Source organism: Falco naumanni, chromosome 18, assembly GCF_017639655.2.
Source record: "Falco naumanni isolate bFalNau1 chromosome 18, bFalNau1.pat, whole genome shotgun sequence".
NCBI lineage: Eukaryota > Metazoa > Chordata > Aves > Falconiformes > Falconidae > Falco > Falco naumanni.
The window spans coordinates 2,266,412-2,292,640 of record NC_054071.1 but is presented as its reverse complement, the minus strand read 5'-3'; the positions used below and the strand labels follow the sequence as shown (position 1 = coordinate 2,292,640).

Here is a 26,229-nt window from a genome sequence, read left to right as displayed (position 1 = left end):
CTTTGATGTTATCAGAGCAGGAGAGAAGGCAACAGAGGAGGATATTAAAAAGATGAGAGAAGAGCTGAATTTGACTGGTTGCGTACAATCAGCATCAAAATGAATTAAGACTTTCTACAAGGAAAACCATATGAGAAATAAGTTTCAGCAACTAAAATTAACAGAAGAGCTTCAGCTTCCTGTAGACAAGCTGGTTGTGTGATGCACGGAGCAAATTTACGTCTCCTGAAAAATCTCTAACAGTTTTCGCGGATGTTTAAAAAGCAGCGCTGACAGTGGGAAGACATGGGGAGCATCCAGAAAACTGGCTGTTGGCAGGAGCTGGATAAAACTCTCTCTAAAGGATTAGTTGTAGCTGCTGGAAGAAGCTTCCCTGATGAAAAGAAAACTCTCAATTGAAAGGGATTCCTTTCGAGAAAGGCTGGTTCAGAAACTGCAAAAAACCCAAAAGGGGCACTTGGGGCAGCTAGGTTTACCGGACTGCAAGGGGAGCGTTTCATTGCAAAGAGGCATTTTATCCGGAGCTGAGGTTTGTGTTAGTGGGTGCATAAACCAAGCTGAACTCAAACATGATGGTCTAGTTTTACTGAACTCAACTTTTTTGAATGGCCCCAATGGTAGATAGCAAGAGGGAAAAGCTGTGATTGATGTTCCTTCCCCTCTGTGGCAGAATGGCCAACACCACTGATTTTGTGGCTTTGGAAAGGAGACTCCGCAATGGAACCCATTTTGCTCGGCTGCACCCAAAAAATGCTGCAGAGCCTTCTGGTGTTGCCATGAGTCAGAGAAGGGAGAATCAACAGGGAGTCACGAGCCTGAGCACACCACCAGCGCTGTCCTCCCGTTCTCGTATGTGTTTTGAGTCAGACGTGATGTGACGGCAGCGCTGGCACTTAGAGCTGGCGTTTGGGCATCCTGCAAAATGGTCCAGCCCAGGGTGTCACCACTTCGCTATTTTGAGCTCTCACTTGCACACAAACACCAGAGGGAAAGATGTGACAGACACACGTGTGCATGTGCTCTTTAATTTTTCAAGACTTGTCAGCTTGAAAGGGAAGGTTGGGAGATGTAACAGCTTTGTCATGTTCCCTTATCAAACCCACGACAGTGACCTTCTCTGCTTATATGTCAATTACATCAGCCGAACAGCACATCTCCATCACGTGCTGCATCCCAAGAGGGGCTTTTTTTTGCCTTAATGCTGCACTGGGAAGTTTGAGACTCAGCAGATGAGCTGGCTGGAGAAGAAGGGATGATGCCACCAGAGGATGCACTGGTGATGACAGCAGAAGTGCCACTGTCCAAGGGTTGGTGCTGGGGGTGGCAGGGCAATGGCGAAGCTGCATCTGGAAGCTGAGACCCATCAGACAAGCTGGCATGCCAGCATCTTACCGCAGGACCATGCCAGGAAAGTGCTTCAGAGACTTTCTGGTGGGCTACTAGTGCATTCCAGGGATATTGCATATTTGGAGGAGCATCTCGGCATGCTAACAAAATCCACAGGCCATGTGCAGTAACAGGCCACTTGGCAGCCATGCACAACCAACTCTTTGGCTGCCTTAAGTGCTGGTGAGAGAGCGGCGTTGCTCTTTTGGGGCGCAGGGAAGTAGGCAGCCAGGGCATCCCATCGATATTTTATTCATGCTGCCTTGCAAGTTGGAGATGGCTCAGGTCCAGCAGTCTTGTCTCTTTATCTGTTTATGCCCAAATTTGTGAAAGGATGCTCAGAGGGCTGCTGGGCTGGTGGCAGTGCCCAGCCTGCATGCTTGCTAGCCCAGGGAGTTGAACCCAACACCAAGGCAAGACAGTCCTGTGGGCTAATACCCCACAGTGGTGCTGATCCCACGCTCGAGATCATGATGAATCCAGGGCCTCTTGTCTCAGCTGGGTACCTTTGCCCTGCCTTTGGGATGGCAAATGGGCCATACGCCCCCCAGAGCATTGGTATGGGGAGCACAGGTCAGCGGGCTGGTGCTCTTTTATCCAGCTCTTCCAGGGGCTGGAGGGGAATCCTTGCAGGGAGAGGATGTCCAGATTTTTCACAGGAGAGCTGCAACACCAGGGCTGAATCATCTTCTCCCACACTTTTATAAATAGGAACGGAAAACCTCCCCAAGCCCCAGTATTTTCTGCATATTAGCTGGGTGCCAAGCAGGGAAGCTGGCCACAGACAGCCACTTCGCTGTGCCATTCCCCAGCTCATTTTCTGTCTTCTCTTTTTTTCAGTATTCATCTGCTTATTCCCACTCCTTCCAGAGCCGTGGGGAGCTGCAGCAGGTTCCCTGCTGCCAGCAAACAGCAGGAACACCAGCTCCCAAGGTGGTGCGGGCATCAGAGCTGGGACACAGCATCGTGGGTTGCAAGTCTTGGATATGAGGAGGGAGCATGTGGAGATGTGCAGTTATTTCTCCTGATCCTAATGGGAAAGGACAGGGATTGGATGGGAGGCAGAGGTGGCCACATACTTAGAAACTGCTGGAGACCATGTGGATACGTGGCCAGGGACTTCCAGATATCTCAAAGGACTCCCCCAGGCATCGTTTGGAGGCATCTTCACCCGAGTAATAAATATATACATGTGGCTGAAAGGCAGAGGTGGGAGGAGGATGCTTTCTGAATGCAGGATGAACTGAATGGACTGGCCAAGAAAAGGGAAGTATTTGGTAAAGTATAAACAAAGTATTATCAATTATTCTGATATTTTCAAAGTCAGTACTCTTTTTTTTTTTTTTTTCCTTCTTTTTTTTTCCCCTTCTGTTTGCAGCTGACTGATTTTAAAAAGAGGAGGGAGAGGGTTAAAAAAAATCCATCACAAAGAAATGTGTTTTGGGCCGCCTGAGCTGAGGGTTTTTTTTTTTTAAGTCCTTGTCTGCGTTCATGCAGGAATTGTGCAAAAAGTAGGAAGTCCTGGATATGGATACAAAGCAAATCACCCCCCTGTCCCACCCCGCACCTTGCTTTAGAGCCCTGAGAAATACTGTCAGAGCAATGGGGGGGGGGTGTCAGACTCTTTTAGGATTGTTTTGCCTGGGAGTTCTTGTTGCAGCTCCAAAACACCTCGCCGTGCCTCTCAGCTGGCTCAAGCCTTGTTTATCGCTGCCTGTGCTCTTCAAACCCCCTTTTATCTCTCCCAGCCCTGAGCCGGGGGGCTGAGCTCTGCCCGACCTGTGGGCGCATGGGACCCGCGCGCCGCCTCCTCTCGTCAAACATTTATAACCTGGGCCAAGCCAGCCACGGGATGCGACGGAGTAGAAAGCTATTTTTCCTTTTGAATTCATACTCGCCGAGTGCTTCTTCCATCGATCCCAGTCCCTGGGTACCTCTCGTTAACAAACTCCTCCTGGCAAGCACTGAGGCTACCTGCAGGTTCTGCTTCGTGCGTTTGTTTTCTGCCTTTATAAACCAAAAAGAAACGTCTTTGCTTTATGGAAACCAGCCCTTGAGCTGGCAGCTGGGTGAGCAGAGCTTGGATCTGCTGGGCTGGATGTGCCAGCGGCTGCCCAGGGCTGAGCTCTGACTGCCCCAGTTGGGCATCTCCATCTTACTTTGTGCTGGCTGACCTTTCCCCGCATCCTTTCTCTCAGTGCAGGAATACTGAGCATTTCTCATCTCTGTGTTGTCCCTAATTTTGTAATTCTGGAGCCAGGGCACCCGGTGAAGGATTGCACGGGGACCACTGACTCCCTTGGGACCCATGGGTGCATACCCAGCCCTAACCCCAGGGGTTATGACAATATAGGTTTCCTAAAAGCCCTAAATTGTCTTTTCACTGCTCAGCCCCATCCAGAAGGAGCTGGACAAACACTTTTGGGGAACGTCTCCTTTTTCCCTGGCTCTGGACACCACCAGGAGCTAAATTGTCGCAGGTTTGATAGGAAATGTGCCACCTCCAAGCACGTGCTGCTCCAAAAATCCAGCCGTGGGTATCTCTAAGATGTAGACAGGGCTCATCCACACCGCAGAGACAACCGAGATTGAGCTTTTGGCAGAAACCTCTCCCTGCATGAAGCAAGAAACCTGCCAGAATGCTTTTTTATTTGAAGTTTTATACCTGCTGGGCTTTGCCCACTCACTTAAAAAGACTGGGATGCTGATTGGGGGAAAAAGAAAAATCCCATCAAACTATATATATATTTAAGAGTTGTTTGTTTGTTTGAACTCAGAATCTTCAGTCTCCTTTAAAACTCAGACTTTCCCTATACAAAATTTCGGGCTGGAAAACAGTTTTGCTGTTGCCAGATTTCACAGCAGTGTCTGTTTTCAGTGGGTGAGAACAGCAAACCAGTCCCTCTTCCCTGTTCGTTTGCTTTTTCCCCAAAGCACTTCCCTTTTCAAACAAAAGCCTTTGCAGAGGCTGAACCTGGAGGTACAAGGAGCTTTCCCCCAAAAGCGGACGGGATTTGCCCTCAGCCCATGGCCAGGCTGCTGCTCCCACCCCTGGGCTTTTCTGGTGTCTGGGCTCCAGCTGGAGCCAAGCAACTTCCAGCCACTTCTGTCTTGTAAATACAGGAACCTTTGACTTCCCAGGCATTTAAAGTGATTTATTGGTCCAGTGGCTCCAGCCATGTGGGCTGGGGTGTCTATCCATCTTCCACAAGTTTGGCGATGGAGCCTCGTGAGCTTTTAATGCTTCTCTTGGCAAAGTCGCCTCTTCTGGAGCTTCAGCTCCTGGACTTCTGGCGTGGCCATCCCCATCCCTCCCACAGGTTTTGGCTGAAGTTCATTCATGATTTCTACTTTTAGTCTCTCTCTGACTTCCCAGACATTTTACCCTCTGTATGTTTCGGCAGCTTCAACCTGTGATGATACCCCATTTTGGTGGCCCTGGGCATGTGTTATTTATTAGTATTGAGTGTCTGATTTGTGCACTGGAAGTCCTGCTCTCCATCTGTCCTCCAGGAGGCACCAGAAGATCCTTCTGAGCTGAAATCCACCTGAAGAGTGGTCAAACAAAGACCGCATCACCCCCATCTCACACTGCAATACTGGTTGGTAGGGCTGGACTTGGTCCAGAAGATGGAACCCATACAAAAACTCAGGGAGCAGCAGCCACAGCAGCCAGCATCCCTCCCAGGGCAGAGACAGCAGCTTTGTGAGCTGTTTTAAGTCCCCCAGGTGCCTTCAAGGTGGGTTTCAGAGGGTGTTTTGCAAGAGTGGATGGACCACCTTGTCAAGTTTACATCTGAGCCTTTAAGGCCATCTGAGCCTTCGCCCAAAGCAATCCTGACTCCTCCTGCTTTGGCTGCTCACAGCCGCTGCACCTGGATCCACCAGTGGCTCTGAGCCGAGAGGACGATGTCTCTGGGAAGGAGGCAGGAGATGTCAAAACCCAGCTGGCTCTTCAGCAGCTGCTGGTAGGACAGCATGGGGCCATCTCAGCTTGTTAGCATCAAGCAGGCTGAGATATGCAGGCTCCTTGAGTTTTAACAACACACGAAACTCCATCTTCCTTTTAACCTCTTCTTTTTTTAATGTGTGAGAAAAAACCCACCCCAAACGCTTGGCTGCATCGTAAGATGGTCCCTGCAGAGGTTGGGCATGGTCTAAATTTCCACATCCCTGTGTCCTCCAGAGATGTGCAACTGCCCAGCCTTCAGCTGGCTGCAGTCTCTGTTCTTCCATGAAACATCCAACACATGAGATGCTTCAATAAAAGTAATGCTAATGGAATCAGCTCAGGAAGAAGTGGAGCCAGAAAATGTTTCGAAGTCCCCATGCTCTGAAAACTAAAAAATTACCCAGGAAAAGATTGACTGAGCCCAGGTAGCAGGAGGCTGGTGCCCACAGACTTCCCCAGTGGAGGGAGGCTTTCTGTGCTGTAGCATGTATTAATAAATAATCAGAAAAGTTGTTTTTCAGAGAAAAGGGTGTGATTGCCAAAAAAGATGCAGTCACCTGAGATAGAAATCTGCAGAAGCATCGTACACTGGCAGCGCAGACCGACCTTCTCCAGCTGGGGCAAGGAAGCGGCTGCGATCCAGCCATCACCTCTGGTCCCCTTCAGTCAGCTCAGCCGGCCGAATGCAAAGCGTCCTGCACCGTACAGATGTATCACAACACGGGATACACGGTAATGGGGGGCAGGGACGTGCCATGCAGCATCTTTTAAATTCCTTTCTCCTTCTGTTGAAACACGCTCTAAGCCAGCACGGGGCTAATTTGCAGCAAATAATTTATCAGGTGCGTAGAGCTGCCCTTTTTGCTTGGCAGAGCCTCGCACTTCAGCATAGCTCTTTTCTGTGCTTGCTCAGCAGGTTGAGGTTTGAAGTTTCTTATTTTTTTCTGAAAAATCTCCAAATCCTCACTGCTTTTCTTGATCTTTAATCACTACCTTTTTTTTTTTTTTTTTTTTTTTTTTTTAATTCCTGAAAAAGGGACTATTAGTCCCAACAGGCAATGGGGTTTTGCATTGGCAGTGCAGTCTCCTTCCATCACACCTTCTCCACTGGGGCTGCAGGTCCCTTTTTCCAGGGACATCCCCAAATTCTCAGCTGGCTCACTGAGCTGGCTTCACAAAAATTTTACCGTCTTTCCCACTACTGAAGAAGCAGTAGAGCGGCCACTTGGTCTCTGACCCAGGACTGAAGCCGCTGCTGGCATGCTTGTTACAGGGGAGGGCTCGACTGGATGCTCTTGCACATCACTTTATTTTCTTGTTACTCTTTTGAGCCTGTTAAAAGTTGCTCAGTAAAGGAAGAGGTGGAATTAGCTGCCAGCTCCACAGCTCCCAGCCGCAGCTGCGTGGAGTTTCACAGAGCTGCTCTCCCTGGCTGCTAAAATATCTGGCTGGGTGAAAAGTAATTGCTCCTTGAGCAGTGGCCTGAAAGCAACCTGATTTCTTACAGCTTTGTGCCCTTTGTCGTCCCCCCCCAGCCCCCTTTGCCTCCAGCAATCCATGTGCATCCCCCACCTCCTAGGACAGCGCATCCAGGAGCAGATGCTGGAGCAGCTCGGAGCGCCGGACACGGTCCGTCCGCCCGCAGGCTGTGCCTGCCTTCATCCCGGCAGAGCCGCCAGCTTGGCTTCCCCTCGGCCGGCGGTACCCAGGCGACGCGCAGGACCTGAATGATTTCTAAGAACCCACTGCCAAATTTTCTTGGAACCGGCTCATGGATTCAAAAGCCGCCGGGCGTGATGAATGAGCAGGCAAACGGGCTGGCAACAAGCTCGTGTAAGGTGTTTCCTCTGGAGACGGGGTCAAAGTCATGATTTTCTATTGCATCCTTAAAAAACCCGATAGCACACCTACGATTCCTGGCTTCTCCATGGCTCCATCTGATCTTGTGTCTTGGTGGGGGTGAGGACAAGAGCTAGAGGAGATCCAGGAGGCTGCCTGAAGGAGAATCCTCCCCCATGTCATGGACTTGCACAGTGGTGGGGCCGTGCTGCCCACCCCTGTGAGCGTCCCCCGAGTCTCACCAGCTCCTCGCCGCGCAGGTGGGTGGAAGCAGAGGATTTGCGTGAGATTCGCAGTTTTCTTTGCATGTTTCCAGGCTTCCTCCTGAGCGTTCGAAACTGTGAATCGAATGTCACCTTTCTCACTTGGGAGGTGGGAGAAACAGGAAAAGAAAACAGCACCCAATTAGGATTTATTTTTTTAATTTAAGAGAAAATCCTCATGACAGTTTAAGGCAAACTTGTGATTTTGGGGGGGTTTGCTGCTGGGTCTTGCACTGGGGCATCTGGCGCCTTTGCTCATGGAAAGATGCCCAGCCATTGAATAGCTTTCAGAAGGTGTTGAAGAGCTTCGGTCTGGTGACCACAGCCTCCAAGTGTCTAAGCCCTCATGAGACGATGCATCTTCTCATGAAGTTTCTCCCACTTGATTCAGAGCTCAAGGATTGGAATATCTGATTATTGGGATGCCAGGAAAGGGGATGTGAGAGCATCAGGAGGTGGAGAAAAGCATTAGGAGGCAGATGAGAGGATCAAGATGCAGGTTTGAGGGTCAAGAGGTGGGGAAGAGCATCAGAGTGAGGTTGGGAGCATCAGGAGGTGGGTGAGAACGTCAGGAGATTGGGGAGAAGATCAGGAGATGGAAGTGAGGGTTTTTTGTTTTGTTTTGGCTTTTTTTCCCAGTGCCTGTGAAACAGAACACATTTCACAGCCTGAAGAATTTGAGCCTCACTTATTTCCTGACAACTTGAAGCGAGAAACACCACAAGGTTTCTGTGCAAGGGAGTTTTGTGACTATGGACGGCTGTAAGACGTGGCATAATGCTGGTTGAGAAGAGAGGATTGCAAAGAGCTTTTTAAGCCCAAGGATGGGAATTTTTCTCCCAGACCTGGGCTCTGCAGCTCTTACGGGTGGCACTGGGAGAGGTGATGGAAGGTTTGTCACCCAGGGGCACAAGCAGGGAAGCAGCAGGACGTGAATCTCTCCTGCCTGCTAAGGAGAACCCAGAAGGAACCAGCTCCTTCACTTCCCAGCACCCATGGACACATGGTGGACTGGGCGTTTGAGCAGGAGAAAGGCAGGTAAAAATGGGAGAAACTGATCTGGACAGATAGGAGGGGGATGGGGAGAGCAAAGCGAGGGAACAGAATACTTCCAGCATGACCTAGTGCTCAGGCTGAGGTTTGAAGGCAGGTGAGTAAGGCCAACTCCTGAGTTTACGTTCCAAGGGCCATACCTAAGCCCTGTGGATCCTATGCCACCATCGGAAGGCAGCTCTCCTTCTGGAAGCTTCATGGCAGCTTCCGAGCCTGTTTTACAGCCAGGATGAGATCCTTGGGTCGATGTGCATCGCTTATCCCACTCTGCGTGGTCTCTTGCAGCAGCACCAGCCTCCAGGCTCAGCCCAGCACCACCCCATGACGCCCTCCTTGCCTGCTGCCATTGAGATGCCACTGAACACATCAGCCCCTAAAAGCTGAACTGTTTATTAGTGCTTATATTAGTGTAGAGAGCGGGCAGGCATGTCCTTGGCCACCCCCAGGACATGGTATAATGTTCCCTTTCTTCCAGTATGAATTTGGCTTTGCAGCTGATAGATAAGACAGATGGAGTCAACACAATGCGCGTTGCCTCTAATCGATTGACACGCTAGATCCTTGACAGAAAAACACTTTGTACCCTCTGGTAATTATTAGTTCCCTGCCAGTCTTGGAGATCACGTGGCTTTCAGTGTGATAAGCAACTGGAATCTTTAAACCACCCCTCCTAGGCTGACGAAGACATCAAACAGAGAAATAGTCGGGAGTGGAGGAGTGACTCAGGTGCAAAGACCTGTTCAAGCTCTTGTTGTTAATTCCTTGGGAAGACACAGGCTTGTGGATGTCCAACGGTGGGAGACCAGGTACAAGTCCAGCTTGAGAAGGGTTTGGGTGAATTCAGACACCAACAGGCTCAAATGCAAAGTTTTGAGGTCTTCACTTCTAGGACCTTGACCACCAGCTGATGCAAGGTCTTCCCCATAAGCCTGCCCAGAGGGTGCAGCTGGGATGGGGACCAGCTCTGGGAGCACATCTCTTGGAAAAGGCTGTCCTATCTTGATTTAAAGACTTCAGGGCTTGAGGGACCATCCGTGGTCCCAGGCAGGCTTTTTTTGTTCCGAATGCATTTAGTTTCCCCCTCCTTTCTAGCTCTGTCTGCCAGATTAAAGAACCCTTTATTAGAAATCTCTCCACAGAGAAATTTATAGACTGATGGAGCCCTCTCCACCTTCCCTTTGTTAAGCTAAATGACTCGAGCTTCTGTCTTGCTGACAGGCAGCTTGCCAAGCCTCCTGTCTGCCCTTGCAGCTCTCGGCTGAACCCTTTGCGATGCCCCAACATCCCTCCCAAGAGCGGACGGACGGACGAGGCTTCGCGTGGCAATGGGACAACCGGGGTCCGCAGGGATGCCCTGCCTTAGCACGGGGTGAGCCTCTGAAACTTGGGGTATCTTATACTGACCACCAGAAAGAGGTGCTGTGTGTCGGCTCCTCATCTCCCCCTTCCTCCTCCACCCATACCCTCAGCTCTCCAAATGCAGGCTCTTGGGCAGGGGAGGGCAGGCAGGTGGTGGAAGAGGGCTCTTGAATGAGCGCCTGTGCCGAGAGCCGGAGAGCCGCAGTGGCACCGGGCAGCGCTGCATTTCTGGGCTCAACTGGCACATCAGGAGCCTTGGGGCCATGGGCTTGCCCCGAGCTGGGCAGCAGAGCCCTTCAGCATCGCTGCTGGAGAAACCTCAGCTGTGGCTCAGGGGCAGATCCCATGGTAGGAGGTGGGAAAGTGGGAGGTCACCCAGGCAAGCAAAAATCCACCCGTGCTGAAGTTGCCAGAGCCACTGCCCCCGTGTGACCCACCTCACCCGAGGGGTGGAAGACACCGTGGCTAAAGGTTCCCCTTTTCCTACCTGCTGCTCAGCCGGGCGGTGCTCCGGGGCGCTGGGCTCAGCACCGAGCCGGGGCAGTGTTTGCAGTTACAGCAGCCTCCTGCAAGCATGACAGCGCCCCAGCACCCCAGCGCTGGATGCGGGCCGGCTCTCCGTCACAGCGGCTGAGGCGTGTTGGATTCACAGGGCAAAAGCAGGAGAGGCAGTGCCTGTCAGCCTGCCCACCCTGCCGCCGCCGCTGTCCCAGCCGTGTTGATGCAGCGCAGTTTGGGGGTGATGCTGAAGGTGCCTGTGGGGTATTTGGGGGGGTGCTACACAGGTACAGTAATGAAATACCTCTTTTAGTGAAAGGCTGCCCCCCACATTTGGTAAAGCAGCTCAGCAGCTGAGATTTCTAAATTGGCCCAGTTTGGTGGTACCTCCTCCAGCCTTGGCTGTCAAATGGTACCAGCTTTTCTGCTAGGGACGGGCACAGCCGGCAGCGTCTCACTGCTCGTCCCCCATCCCCCACCCCCCACTCGCACTGCCAGTCAGTTGCTTTTGCATTTGGGAGGCTGGGTCCTGTAAAATGCCAGGTTCACCCTTGGGCTCCAGCCCGAAGGTGGAGACACTCCTGCTCCTTCAAGCACAAAGCAACGCAGTAGGAGGTCCACCACGGCTGTGGGGCCAACCCCCTTCTCAGCCATTAACGAGCATAAGGCACAGAAAGACCAGCCTGCACGAGCAGCCCATGACAGCTGGTTCCACCAGCCGTCACGGGCATGGCCGAGAGCCTGGAGATCCTGCAATGAGTCACCTTGAGCCAGGCCTGGCACGAGTTCCCTCCTGGGACTGCAGGGACCAGGCTGGCACAGGGCTTGGCACTGGCAGACGGAGCTTGGGAGCTCCACAGCTTGGTGGCCAGGCTGTCCTAAGCACTTGCCACCAGCTGATGGCTGCGGCATATCCCGTGGATAACGCACACGTGGCCAGCGCCCAGGTCTCACAGAAAATGACAGTTGGTAACACAAAATGAGCTCTTCAGCAAGTCCTTTGGAGGGTGTGCTCTTCAGGGGCGACCACCCTCGTGCCACCCCCTTCCCGTTCAAGTGGCTTTCCTCTCTAGGTGGTATTAGCAAAAGACTTCCCAGCACCTTGGCACCCCCGTGGTGTCCCACCTTAGCGAGTTTCAGCAGCCTTCCAATGACACTACCAACAGCTCCTAATGGAGATTTAATAAATTGCCAAGTGGAGTTATTTATGTGCATGGAAATGACTCCTGGAGTCCCGGCCACCCTTAACCCTTTAGAGGGCACAGACCTGAGCACACATCCTCCAAGCACTTCTCTGCCAGCCTGGAGAAGATTGGGTTGAAACCCATCTGCTGGTCCTCGATGTCTGAAAGAACTCTGCCTGCCTCCTTGCTTGGTGAAGGTTAATTGGATGTGTTCAATCCTACACACCGGGTATTTTGTTAGGAGCCTTACTGGTTTTATTTTTGTTCGAAGGGAGGAAAACGCTGAGGGGCTGCAGACCACCTGCTGCAGCAGAGCAAGGCAAGGAGGAGCTGGCAGCCAGACAGCCTGCGGGATGTGTTAGTGCAGCTCCTGGGTGCCACAGCTCACGTCTAATTGAAGGAGGACCCTGCTGAGCAGGGAAGAGCTTCGCAGCAGCCAGAGAAGACCCCTCAACCCAGCTGCTTTCCTATGAACTTGGGAAAGCCACGAGCATTGCTCAGGAGCCTGAGCTTGGGATGGGCTCCAACCCCTGGGGCTGGGCAGCTTTGGATGGCTCGTGCCGTGTCTGACCAGGTGGGTCACCCTCAAAGCAGCTTCCTGGGTTTGGTGAGCAAGTACAGGGGAAGGGAAGAAGCTTCAGCATGCCCTGGGGGGGCAGCGGGCACGGCTGAGCGCTGGGCTACAATCCTGCCCCTTGGTCTTGCCTCAGCAAGGCTCTCCATAACAAGCCACCAGCCAAAGCCACGCCGGCAGCGGGGAGAGGAGCCGAAAGGGCTCCAGACAGGGACGGACACAAGGACACACGGGGCTGCATGGGAAGAGCCCCCTGCTGCGGCTGCCCAGAGGGCAGCTGGGGCAGCTGCGGTGCGAGCGCTGCTCCGAGGTGGGCACGGTGGGGACGGCAGTGGGCGCAGGTTTGGTGGCATGTGATGGACGGGATGGACAGGACCTGCTTTTCCCCCCCGAGACACTGCAGTGCACTGAGGCTGTGCGGCTGCCCCGCTGGGACTTCTGTGCAAGCACAGGGAAGTTCTTGGTGACTTGGGTGGCCCAGGACACAGACCTACCCCGAGCACCCTTGGCCAGCTGCTCAACATTGCCCTGAGGGGACAGTCTACTCCAGAACAAGTGATGGACTGGGAGCCCTTTGCACCATGCTCTGGGCAGCAGAAGGATTTGTCCCAAAGGAAAGTGGGTTTGTGCATGAACATGGGTACTTGAGGCAGGCTTGGAGAATGGATCTGCATCTTCTCCAGGCAAAGGGATGTCCCCAGTCCCTCAGCTGGCTGCAGACCCCAGCACGCCTCCCATCTGGGTAAATCTGGGCTGACCTCCACTCCCCGTGGCTGGTTTAATGCCCTCCCAAGGTTTGGGACTCCCTCAGCTCTCCCAAAACAGCTTTTCACAGTCCAGCTGTGATCCTCCCCACTGTGGCCACCGCATTGATGGTCACTGGCCATTCAGCAGCATCATGAGCCAGCGGAGGTACAAACACACCCACACATTGCATCCCGCTCCCATTCCTCCAGGCTGTGAAACCAGCAGGGTTTGGAGCTCCAGGAAACTTGCCTTCTTCCTTTTTCGGGGTAAAGCAGCATCGTTTTGACCCGGTTCTAAACTCCTGGTCACTAATAAATGCGACTCCAAGAGGTGCCCACAATGCACAACATCAGAGCTGGCCCCACCATCACAGAGCAGGTGGGGATGCAGCTGAGCACGGCCATGGCATCATGCCCACCCCATCGGGAGGTGTGTGGGGACACGGTGGAAGGAGTAAAGGGGGGGGGGGTGAGGGGGAAGGAATGGCCCTGGGCAGCCCCTGGGGTGGGCTTGTCCCGGTGTCTGCCCCTCACCCTGTGCTGAGGCTGCACCGGGGGGCTCCAGCATGGGGTGGGGGGTGGGGGGGGGGCAAGGCAGAAATGACACAGCCCGGCCATTTCCACAAGACCAGCTTTAATATCAGTCATGAGAACGAGGAGAAAGCACAGAATCCATTAACGGGATTAAAAAAAAAAAAAAAATTGGAAAAAAAAATTTGAAAAATAAAAAAAAAAAAAAAAAAGAAACCCACCGCCCTGTGCCCACATGCCACAGAAGGACTATTCAGGCACTGCAGACGGAGGAGCATGACACAGCAGCCGGGGGGGGAACGATCCACCGGGAGCCCCCCGGTCCGGCCCCTCTCCAGGGATGCTCACCTTGGGGTGACTGGTAGCGTTGAGGAGCCCCGGCGGTGGCCCGGCCTCGGGGGACCCGGCTTAGCTTAAGATTCATCACAGACTGACACGAAGGACAAGAACGTAAGAAGAATCCAAGAGCTGCGACTTTTTGTTTCTTTATTCTAATTCAGCCTACGACGTTAGTAATGGTGATTTCAGGGGATGGCTGGGCCCGCGAGTTCCTTCTTGTAGTGAAAATCAGAGACTGTAAAGAGGAACAGAGCTTATAAAGACAGATAGGAATATATCGCCGTAAAAAGAACTGGCATGCAAGTGCTTTATACATTTGGCAGTATGAGAAATGGCGGGGCTTCGGTTTTGGTTTTGGTGGTGGTCTCTTTGTTTTGTACAGTTCAAAAACGAGCTGCTGCCTTCACATCTTGAAGACAACCCCCCCACAGGAAAGGACAACACAAGTCAAGTCCAAGGCGCCTCTCGCTTGGTTTTGGCAGAGTGTATATATATAATATATATATATATATATATTATTTTTTTTTTAATGCATAGCGATTTTCTTCCTTTTTATTTTTTAATATATTTTTAGAATACTTTTTTTTTTTTTTGCCCCCGTTGCAAACCTGAGCTCGGTCCCTGCTTTCCTGTGCAGTTTTCCTTCCTTAGGTGTTGGCACTGTGGAGCGGTCGGACGGTGTCAGCAGGCAATCTCCTCCAGCGTTCCCAGGGTGGCCTGCAGCGGCACGTTCACAGTGTGGCTGATGGTTTCCGAATGATTTGGCATGGGGTCGCAAGTGCTCTGCGGACGGAGAGCGGGGGGACAGGGTTACCCGGGGGCCGCTGGATGCTCCCCGTCCCTCCCCAGCCGCTATCTCCTTTCTTTGGCCGAGCCAGAGCATCGCTCCTTGGGAAATCCCTCAAACCGGGGCCGAACGCTGCATCCGCATCCCAGCGCCTTCGCTTGACTGCGGGGAAATCTCCTCTTGCCTCCCCCTGGGGCTCCTTACCACGTTTTCGTCATGGCTCCCTTCCTCTTCCTCCTTTCCCAGTAGGTCTAATAATTTCTCCTTGATCAGCTGCAAAAGAGGGAGGCGGCGTTAAGGTGGGCAGGAACAGGCAAGACACCTGCCCTGCCTGCAGATGAACAGCCCCCCGGGACACCCCTCAAAGGATATGGAGAAGGAGACAATCTTTCCAAGAAAACCACCCCATGTGTCAAAACCTGGATTTCTCATGTGGAAAAAAACAAAACAAAACAAAACAACAAAAAACCACCACCCCAAACCTCAATTTTTTCAATGTATTTAGGGGTTTATTGAAAAATGCCAGCTGTGGGAGCACCGCTTCCCTTAGCCACAGCACTTTCCTGGCTGCCACTGCTGCTGAAGAAGGGAAAACCCAGTTGAAAAGTGAGTGTTTTTCTGAAAAACTTTCACTGGGGGGGGAAGAAAAGAAAAGATGAAAGCTAAACAAGTGGAAAATTGGGTCAGTTCCTAAGGAAGTGAGGTGGATGCTGGCTGGCACGCAGAGATGCGCGGTGGAGATTTGGGACCCCAGAAGCACAACTCGACTCTCGGGCAGGACCAAGAGGAGGATCGTGCTGAGTGAACGATGCAAAAGACCCATCTCTGGGGTAAATATTTCATCCGATTTTTGGCTAACCCACTGGAAAAGAACAGCTGTATCTGTCTGCTGGTGATCTCAAAAGAGCTTCCAAATGCTTTGGTTGCAAACGCACTGCCCCCCGCTTTGACAAAACCCTGAGCAGATTAGATCAGCCATGTAGATTAAGCATCGTTTAAGACATTTTATTCCTTTTCTCCCTGCCTGGTGTGTGTTAAATATCTCTCATGGGTGACCATAAGGTGCCCCACACAGGGCACACCTGGGTGACCCTGCTGCTGCATCCCCCGGGGTACAGGTTGCTCTCTTAAGCCATGTTTGCCCAAAAAGAAGAAGAAAAAAAAGAAAAAGAAAACAGCAAGAGGAAACTATTTGTCAAGTTTTGTAAGCAGATGTCAAACAAAGGGGTAAAACAAGAGAAGAAAAATCCAAACTTTGTGAGGTTTCTTATTACCTTCTCAGGAAAGAACCCCAAGAAATCTGGGAATAGGCGACTTTAATGAAATCTTGCATGCACTCAGCCTGAGATATAAATTGAGGCGCAGGCTTTGTTTGCACTCCAAAGCCATTATGAGCTTTATGATTGTAATTTCCCATATCTTTTATTGCAGAATAATGCCATCAAGTGCCAACAGCTGCCCAGAAGGGACTGTGATGGGGAGTGGCTGTCTTGAAATGTAAAGCCAGCATCCCAACTTTAATAACATCAATAGGTTTTTCAAGACGCCCAAGCAAGCTCAGAGCGGAGGCTGATTGCCTGACATCCCTGTGCACCACCTGGCTTGGCACACATTAATGCAACAGCCATGAATGACCCCTGACTGCAATATCCCATGGGATTAAAATTCCCTGGTCCCATCGTGGTATGGGGCTGCGGCAGGGCGATGTGAGTGCTGGATGACGCAGGTCTAAGATACTGAATATTTGGGTGCAGGGTCCCAAAGCCATTGCACTGAAATCACCACGCAATGAGCAGATGAGCTGGATTAGCGGGAGGCACTTTCCCAGGGACAAGGGCAAAGAACCTTGGGCTGGGATTTGCCAAATTTGCTGGAAACTGCCTGTTTCCATAGGTCTTTGCATCCTTCTTGAAACTATCCCAAGCCATAATCTCATTCTTTCCTGCTCTGAAGCAGGACACACGCTTGCGTGTTTGGGTTCCGAAGGTTGTCTTGGTGCTACCCGGGTGCTCCTCAGCAGCTCGCACCCAGCTTGCAGCCCTTCTCCCTGCTTCAATTCCCCCTTTTATAAGCAAAAATCATGAGCCTGACCCCCAACACAAAGATTTCTGTGACATGGCAATGAAGACTGGGAAGGAAAATCAATGCCTGGAGGGGAGGATGCTCCAGGGAGGATTATTTTGAACCATGGCCCATTTAGTTGAAAAAAAAATGGAGTGAAAAAAAATCCTCTTGCAGGGGCAGCAGCGGGTTATGCTGGAGGGACACTGCCTGCAGGCAGGCTGTGACAGCACGGGAGCACTAAGGTTTGTGCTGGCACTGAAAAGAAAAGCTGAAAACCCGGGGAAGATTGGAGCTGTGCTGCTGGGCTGAGGCACCAGTGTTCACTGGGGGAGTTTGTTTCGGCAAGAAGAGATGAAAAATATACAAAGGTCCTAACTCTGCTGCTGGAGGGCAGGAGAAGGGAAGGCTGCCAGAAAGCAACATCCCCTCCGGACTGCTTATTGCAACGATTCCTGTTAAAGAGGACTTTTCTCTGGAGCAGCTGACTCTCAGCCACTGGCAGAGCCATGGGACCATGATCACGCTCGTCTCGGTGCTTCCTAGAAAGCATCCTTGCTCCAGGGCTGCTGGCAGAGCTGCAAGCAGCAGGTAACAGGGACTGGGTTTTTTCCACCCCTCAGCAGCGGTACAAGGTCTGGCCTCGCTGCTTTTCCTGCCCGATGGCTGGACTGGGACTTGGGCATTAATTAAAGGTGGTTTTATGAGAGGATGATAACGGCACGCTGCAGGAAAAAGCCCAACCAGGGACGGGGAGAGGAGGGTGCAGCAGCGCATCCCCAGCCAGCGCCCTGCGCAGTGCATGCTTCAGGGTGGGAAGCAGCACAGCCACAGGAAGGTGGTGCTTAATTAGCCCAAGTGAGAAGCAAACCTCGTTAGCAGAGGCAGGGTGCCAGGGTGCCAAGCGAACCAGGCTATGCCATGCCAAGGCTGTGCGCCAGCCACCCCCCCCGTGGAGACCCCACCTCTGCACCACGCTACGCGTGTGACCAACCGCACAGCACTACTGTAGAGCATTAATCATACAGTATCATTAATTAAAATTAAGAATCCATGTGGGCACGTAGGGCATGGAGGGTCTTGGTCCACAACCACCCCAGCCTGGCACCAAGGCTGGCAACCCACATCCCCCTGGGTGAATAAGGCAAAGGGCAAGGGTCTTACCTCATATATATAATCGAAGAGCTCTAGTATAGTGAGGATGCTAGCACCGATAAATAGCCCCATCTGGCCTCCAATGTCACCTAGGAGAGAGAACAACACGTGGATGGTTTTTACCCCTGGGGTAAATGCTCTTAGAGGCACCCGTGCAACTGTGGGGCAGCTGCCCTGGGTGCTGCCGTCCCCCAAAGTGGGGAAATGCAAGGGGTGACCCCCAGAAACACCAACAGCTCTAATGCCATGAAAAGCATCCCGAGAAGGATGCTGCCAGCCACCAAAGCAACTTTCCTGCTAACGAGGCCATCAGCTGGAAGCCTAATGAGGATACGATACTGCACACTGGCATCTGAGGAAGCCATCTGTCAGAGTCAGACAGCTGGCTTCATCCCAGGAATCCCAAAGCCCAATTCCCAAACTGGGTGGGGGAAGGAAAAAAGATGCTGGAGAAGAATTAGGTAACATCCCCCGGAGCTGAGAAAAAACCCAAACCTGCCAAAAAGAGGAAAGGGAAGCAGCCTGCTTTTTTAGAGGAGCATCTCCAGGCTGTCTCTGCGCTCAAGTCCCCCAGGGCTGCGGAGGAGGCACCATGGGGAGAGAGACTTCCAGGAATCTGCTGGGAAGGTAACTGCTGACATGAGCTGCCAAACCATGCGCTTCGGGGAAGACACATCTCTTGGATTTTGCTGCAAAACACCCGTGGTTCAACTGCAAAGCTCCCCAGAGCGAAGGCACGCGGGGGTGGAGGGGCCACGGGACCTTTGCTGGGGTGTCCATGAGACAGGGGAAAAAAGGTGCTGGGGGCAAAGTGCTGGTTCCAAAGGGGGGTCTGGGGGAAAGGTGAGACCGTGTCCACAGCCCGCAGTGCCCTGGGAACAAGGGTCATGCGAGGTTGTGTCAAGGAGGCTTCCTCACCAGCCTCCTCTTCCTCACTGTAGCACTCCTGGGGAACCCACGGCAGGCGCCGAAGGGCTCACAGCATGTACGTTTTGCAGAGCTCCTGCTGTGGGGTGACGTGGGGACACCCGCTGGGACATGGGGTGCTCTGCTCCCTACAGTGTCCCCGACCCAGGGCAGGCTCACAGCAGCCAGCCCCATGGGATGACCTGGCTCCAGCTTTCAAAGAAAGGTGCTGATCGCTCCCTGCGCCCCAAGAGGGATGTGGGGCTTGGGGGGGGGCTGCAAGGCTGAGCGTGGGTACAGAGCATGCTTGCTTCTCCTGACCAAACACCTTCACCCCTAAACCCAATGGGTCCCCAGCACCCAAATCTGCAGGTGGCACCAACAAAGCTTGACCCAGTTTGAGGGTGAGCAACCCAACATCTCCTCCGTCTTCTCCATCAAGCTGTGGGGCACCACCCAAAGGGAAAGAGCTCAGAGTCCTGGCCGGCCTGGCTGGAAAGAAGGATGGATTTAGAGCACGTCAGAGGTGATGGGTACATGGTTTTAAGAGCTGTCCTCCACACACTGCCCTTCCAGCATGGGGGGTACCACAGAGAGCACCCAACACCCACTTGGCCCCATGTTTGCCAAATAATAGGGCCCTGGTAGCAAGCAGAGATGGAGCAGCTCATGTTAACCTTCCACAGGTGACACACAGATGCTGTGGTCCCTGGGATGCTCCTGGCATGGCTTGGTGTTGGAAGGAAAATAAAAGATGGGGTTGAAAGTGTGTTGGCCAGGAAGGTGTCTGGACCTTGCTGGGATTTTCAAGGCAACGCACACGGACTGTGCACCCACTCAGAGCATCCGTCTGTCCCACCAACACACATGGACACCAGCACAGGCTCACGCAGACCCCAAACTGCACCCCTGATCTCTCCTTACCAAGTAAGGCTGCCACTTCATAGGCTTTCTTCTGCTCAATTGTCTCATAGTTGAGTGCTTCAAAAAATATGTCCAGCACAAGAATATTCTCTCTGTAGAAAGAGGACAACAGCATCAGCCCACCAGTCACCAGTTGCCTCGTGTGCTTTGGAACAAGAAAAAAAAAAAAAAAAAGGGACTTTAAGGCTTTATTGCCCTCCCTGTCCTGACTGTTCTCTTTCTGGGGTCCTCAGCAGCCCACAGACACTTGGAGACCTCCAGGAGACCCCAGGGCAGCCTCAGCAGAAGCTGGAGAATGCTTCCCCAAGGTGTCTCAGGATCCGAGCTCTGTACCTCACTTTGACGATAACAGCAAGAATCCAAAGGATGCTTTACGATGGAATAACTCCTGCTGCCTCCACAAGGCAATAACGTGCCCAGGGCTTGGAGAGGTCCAAGACGGTGGTGGCCTGAGGTCCACAGCCCAGACTCAGGTCGGCAGCAGCCATATCTGACAGGGCCAAGCAAGACTGGGCTTCCCCATCAAAGTAAGAGGAGATTTTGCATTCTTTTTTTTTTTTTTTTGGTTGGTATGGGGCATGCTCCTGAAGACAAGGCCAGGGAAGGAGCATACAGCTGTCTGGAAACACGTCTGCTCACAAGAAAGCAACCTACACCTCATCTCTGCAAGGGTTTCACCCTAACCTCCCTGGAGGACATACCTCTGCTGGGTGATGGAGGCATGGGCAAGCTCTGCTCTCGGCACAGGCTGGTTTTAACAGCCCGTGGGGCTTTACAGACACTTTGCCCCCATAAAGCAAAGGAGCTGTTTTCTGCAACACTCACGAGATGTATTTTTCTGACTTGTTGAACTTCTTCTCCAGGTACTTGGCCGAGGTCTTGCTGGGGATCTTGACCATGGAGAGCTCTTTGTTGTATCTGGTCAGGTTACAGGGTGTCCTGCAGATGCAGTAATTGCTGTCCTTCTCAGCAAGCAAACCTGGAGAAGGTCACAGAGTTAAATCTCACAGAGTCAGGGACACACAGCAGAGGTCATGCCACCAGGGAGAGGCCAGGGAGGCACATCTCAGAATTGCTGCAAGAAATCCAGTCCTGGCCATTTCTCTCCCACTTTATTGCAAACCCACCCCCACCCCCACCCCCCATCTTCGAGAGGGGCCTTTTGCTGGAGGAGGCTGCGCTGTTACCCGCACCTGCTTGGGGAACATGGGGTGACTGAGTCTCTGAAATCCAGAATGGGTCCCTCCATCCCAAACCAGCCCCAGAGGTGCTCCCCTCCTACACAGCCCAGGGTGCTGGCAGAGCTCCATGCCTCACGTAGAACCAGAAGACACTTCATCCCAGGGTGCACCCAGACCTTCTCAACAAGTTGTGTCTTCAGCAAGACCCACTTCTGGGATGCAGCTGCTCTAGATCACCCCAGTCCTGCCAGCCAGGAGGCTGCTGGAAGTCCCTCCAGCTGGGGATGCCCATGGTACCCAGGGATATCCCTTGGTACTCACCGAGCGCAGGCTCTGCGCACTCCTTGTACTGCTCCGGGGTACAGAAGGGAGCATCCCCTGCGTGGAAAGGACACGTCCATCAGTGGGCATCAGCCCCAGCCGCTGCAAGGGAGCTGGGGACCCCTGGGCTCTCCGCGGGGACCACGAGGACCTCCCTTTAGCAAAGTGAACCCAGGTTGGGGATGGGCAACCCCACCTCTGCCTGCCATGGGGGCCTTCTCCTGCAATCTGGGGAGGGGGGCTGTTAGAAATACCACCCGGGGTGTTAACTGGTGCTAAATAAGGGGATGTGAGACCCACGTCCCTCTGCCATGTCTTGCCCCTATTTCAGGGCATTTTGCAAAGCCTGTTAGCATCCCTCTTTCCTTAGGGAAAAGTATTCCCAGCTATTTTAATCCCTGGTCCCTTTCCAGCCTGTTAACCCTTAATGACCCAGGCTGGGTGGAGGGAGGGGGTCCTGCCCCCCTGGCACACTGACCTGGCATGTGAACCATTCTGCAGTTGCAGTTTTCCACAATATACCGGGTCTCGCAGTCGATCCTGCAAGCCGTGATGCTGTAAACGGGAAAGAAGTCTAAGCCCATATCCGACGAGCGACATTCACCCCATGGCGGAGGCAGGTACGTCAGCTGCAAGAGAGGGAGGAGCGGGGTGTCAGGGGGTGCTGGGGACCGGCAGCCAGGAGTGGGGTGCAGCATCTCTCCCCATTTTGCCACAGAGGAGACCCAGAGCACATTTTTCATGATGTTTTTAAGGAGGGGACCAAGCGGTGTTGTTGCAAGGGAAGGCCACAGTGTGACTTCTACCAAGTGAGAGACTTTAGCAAGCTCTTCTGCTCCAGAGCTGCTCTGCTGCATCCCTCCAACCCAGCATCTTCTGGAGCAGAGCTGCAGCAGGATGGTGCACTAGAGATGTGCAGAACCAGAGGTTCTCCAAGGCCAGCTCTGTGGTCTTTCTTGCACCATTGGGAAAATCCTGCCCACGCAGGGACTGAGGGGGAGGCTCCGACCTGCAAATCGTCTCAGACTTTGGTGAGAGCAAACAGGGGGTTGCTGGCACCAGCGTGTCGACTGCTCCCATCTCCGGCTTACTGTAACCTCCAGAGTGTGCCACTACGTGCCACTCGTGGGGACAACACAGACAGTGCTGGTGATGCTGAGGAGCAGAAACTGGTGGCAGCGAGATCCTGGCGATGGTTGTGATTGCTCTGGCGTGAGCAAAGCTGCCACATTTGCAGCATCCCCTTCTTCAGGCACTTTTCTTGTTTATGAAAACGCAGCAGATCCATCACAGCCCTCAGAGAGGGCCAGGGGCTTGGGAAGCACATGGAAGGGACGAGGAGCAGTTCAGGAACTAGAGGTTGCTGCCAAAAGTGAAAAATGTCACGGGAAGGGCGTACCGGTGCCATAAGGAGCCTCCAAACCTTCATGCTCCCCACGGAGGGATGGCTTTGTTCAGAGTGGTACTGCCATGGGTGCTGGGCTGCAGAGCAGTACCTCACCCCAGCGTCAGAGAAGGCAGACAAGTCAGTCAGGTCCTTTTCCGAACCCACGCTCAGGGAGAGCCCTGTGCAGCTAGATAGACATCATCCGCTCTCCTGCCACCCCCTGATGATAAGGAACTTGTCATCTTCTCCCCCATTTGCACACCACCTTGCGTGAGACTCGTAAGCTGCTCTGCTCAGTGCTAGTGCGATGCAAACCCTTCTGCTGTCACCGCTCTGCTTAAAACACAACTGCAGAGATAAACAGGGCTCCACAATCCATCCCAGAAACCTTAAATCAGAACCTAGAACACACCGGAGGAAAACAAGTCACCCTCTGGCCCCCATGGCCAAATCTACCATGTTTCTCCTCTGTCTGCAGCTTGGCAGCCTCCCCCATTTCTCTTTATCTTTGCTAAATGCTCTGCACTACTCTTTGCTAGAGAGCAGAAAATAGCATCCCCCCAGCCCCTCCTTCCCTGTGTTTTAAGGCAGCGTCCAATTTGCTGTGCTTTGCTCCAAACACAGAACGTTTTGTGCTGGCAAAGCACGTTGGCTGAACAAAAACATTCCTTTAAAAAAAAGGGAGTAACGTTAACCACCTCCTAAAATAAATAGGTAAACACGTGCTTGATGGACTTCGAGCCTAGGACCTGGTGGCAAGGCTCTGCGGTCCTGGCTTTGGGTTTCTGATGGGAAAGGGAGGAGAAAAGAGATGACCCACAAAGTGGAGGCACATTGCAGATGCTGTTGGATAAATCACGAGCCCGTGAAACCTTCAGGCATGGACCTGGGGTAACTATGACAAAATCACCATGGTGCGTGCTGTCTGGAGCCCATGCCCTGCTCTAGGTCTGCTCCACAAGTTCTCCTGTAAGAGCCGAGCTCCAGCTCTCCAAAGGACCCTGTGGAAAGATGCTCACCTTGTGCACCAGCTTGCAGTGCCGGGCCACTCCCCGTGGCTTTGACTTAAGAACCACTCAGACATTAAAAGCCCATTATGGGCTTCAATTGCAGCCGGGAAGCAAAAGACAAGATGCTGGGATGAACGTGTCTTGTGGTGGGGACAGCTGGGTATGGGAGAAGACTGCCTTGGAGGAGCACTTTGCTTGCTGCATCTATGGGCACTGTACTGGTTCCCAGTTACTTCTGTCTTGAACAGGCTGATGCAGGCTTTACGGGACCAGCTGGAACCACGGACACGGCAGCCCTGTGGCATCCCCATCTTCTAGATGAGCCGTGGGACCTCCTCATGATGATCAAGGTAGTTCAAGGTCTTCCTTTGCATGACCCCAAGGACAGACCTGAGAAAAGCTCAGACCCCGCTTGCATGAGGGTGAAGGGGGTCTCCATGTGATGGCCGGCCCCCCTCGGGCTCTCTGGCTTGCCCCACCAGCCGGCAATCACCAACTCCCTTCCCCTGCTCCTGTGAGCATCACCCCTGGCCTCAAGTGCCAACGAGATGGAAAACGTTGCAGCGACTTTCAGCCGCAGCAGATCTGTGTGGTCCCCTCCACACCTCCGCGCCCCGCTGTGCACGGGCGAGGGAACAGGACGCCGGCATCACCCATGGGTGCTGGGCTGCTCGCAGAGGGACGTGAGCTCTGGCGTTGCCCGAATCTGCCTCAGCCCATGTGGCCGCTCAAGCTGCTTTGGAAAGCAGCAGCAGTGAGAGCTGTTGGGCTGCTCAGAGCGACAGGCACCCACCCACCCCTGTGCTCAGGGGGTCCAGCCTGCAGAGCTGCAACAGGCGCAGCAGGTGCGAAGATGCAGCAGGTGCTGGAGGGTTCCCATCTGCGGGGACCAGCTGAAGCATTAAGGGGAAATAAAAAATAAAAACCCCATTTCCCAGTAATCTCAGCATCCTCCAAGAAACAGGTCTGGCTCTGAGCAGGGTGGTTTTGAAAGTCAGCACAGCAGCACCTTGGAATGAAAGTATCAAGAGCTTCTTTGTGACAATTGCGAAGTGCTGTTTGAAGGGGATCTTTTCTCATTTGCTTTACACTTGCAATATAATAGAGTACCAGATGCCATCATTTAGTCATCCGCGGTGGAGAAAAGGGCCCATATGTTGCACGTTGTATGATAAGGGAGAATAAATAATTGCAGTCTCAGATGGTATCGGTTCTCTTCCAAGTACAGCTACACACAAATCTTTTAAGCCCTTTAAATTTTATTCTGAATGTAGGTGACGGGATCCAGAAACGATGAAGTGATGATCAGATATTTAGCTTACACACTTTTTAGCTCAGCCAGCATTGGATTTAAGCCCTCCTGCTTGTGAACCAGCACCATGTCCACAGGAGGTGTACAGGATGAACGATTAATTAAACTCTAATCAACGCAACTTCGTTAACAGAGTTATAGCCAGTTTTGTAGCCAGGACCACGAGCACCGAGTGCCCCTATACTGCAAAGCAAAGCTGGCCTGCATCTCCCCAGAAGCGTTCCTTGGGGATTTGCTGCCTTGGCACCCACACAACCCCATGCACACACTCGCACAAGCGTGCAAGGGCAATTTGCTTCCCTCCAGCTTCCGAAACATGCAGGAACAGGGGCAACACTTCTCCCTGGCCACACACCAAGACTTTTGCTCTCCCCATCGCTACTTAAGAGCAGAAGAAGCCTCCTGGTCCACGTACTGCTGGCAGAGGTTTTGTTGCTCTGCAGTATAAAAGCTTTCCCTGTTCTGGAGAAAAGCACACTGCATCTGGGTCTGACAGCAGACTCCAGGGAAGCTCCAGTTTTTACTTTTTGAAGGAAATTTCCCAAGTGAAACTCCCAGCTGTGCTGCAGAGCCTTCTCAGCTGTGCTGCAGACACTTCGGTGCTGCCTTGCTTTATATTAATCCCTCCTTCTTACATCTCCGTGCCACAGGGCAGGGGTGTCTCAATGCTGGCCATGCCTCCAAGCCAAGCCCCGAGATGCGGCAGCCGTAACCAAAGCATCTCCCACAGCTGGGGGACCAGCACCGGGCATCCCGCACTTCCCCCTCCATCCCTGTCTCGGGCATCCAGCACTTCCCCCTCCATCCCTGACTCAGGCATCCAGCACTTCCCCCTCCATCCCTGGCTCGGGCATCCCGCACTTCCCCCTCCATCCCTGTCTCGGGCATCCTGCACTTCCCCCTCCATCCCTGGCTCGGGCATCCCGCACTTCCCCCTCCATCCCTGGCTCAGGCATCCCGCACTTCCCCCTCCATCCCTGTCTCGGGCATCCCGCACTTCCCCCTCCATCCCTGGCTCAGGCATCCAGCACTTCCCCCTCCATCCCTGGCTCAGGCATCCCGCACTTTCCCCTCCATCCCTGTCTCGGGCATCCAGCACTTCCTCCTCCATCCCTGGCTCAGGCATCCCGCACTTCCCCCTCCATCCCTGGCTCGGGCATCCTGCACTTCCCCCTCCATCCCTGGCTCAGGCATCCCGCACTTCCCCCTCCATCCCTGGCTCAGGCATCCTGCACTTCCCCCTCCACCCCTGGCTCAGGCATCCAGCACTTCCCCCTCCATCCCTGGCTCAGGCATCCAGCACTTCTCTCTCCATCCCTGTCTCAGGCATCCCGCACTTCCCTCTCCATCCCTGGCTCAGGCATCCAGCACTTCTCTCTCCATCCCTGTCTCAGGCATCCCGCACTTCCCCCTCCATCCCTGGCTCAGGCATCCAGCACTTCTCTCTCCATCCCTGTCTCA

General features: G+C 53.1%; 1 protein-coding gene across 1 annotated transcript in view; it reads right to left on the bottom strand.

Moving 5' to 3' along the window:
• Window positions 1-13,854: 13,854 nt before the first annotated feature.
• LOC121099000 (acid-sensing ion channel 2-like) overlaps window positions 13,855-26,229 on the bottom strand; it is a 102,296-nt gene continuing 89,921 nt past the window's right edge. The window contains exons 4-11 of the mRNA XM_040617578.1: window positions 21,538-21,688; window positions 21,060-21,116; window positions 20,383-20,536; window positions 19,558-19,649; window positions 17,737-17,816; window positions 14,716-14,784; window positions 14,333-14,507; window positions 13,855-13,959 (exon numbers count right to left, since the gene is read on the bottom strand). Of these exons, the coding sequence (XP_040473512.1) occupies window positions 14,406-14,507; window positions 14,716-14,784; window positions 17,737-17,816; window positions 19,558-19,649; window positions 20,383-20,536; window positions 21,060-21,116; window positions 21,538-21,688 (705 nt within the window). The 3' untranslated portion in view covers window positions 13,855-13,959; window positions 14,333-14,405. The remainder of the gene's footprint in view (window positions 13,960-14,332; window positions 14,508-14,715; window positions 14,785-17,736; window positions 17,817-19,557; window positions 19,650-20,382; window positions 20,537-21,059; window positions 21,117-21,537; window positions 21,689-26,229) is intronic.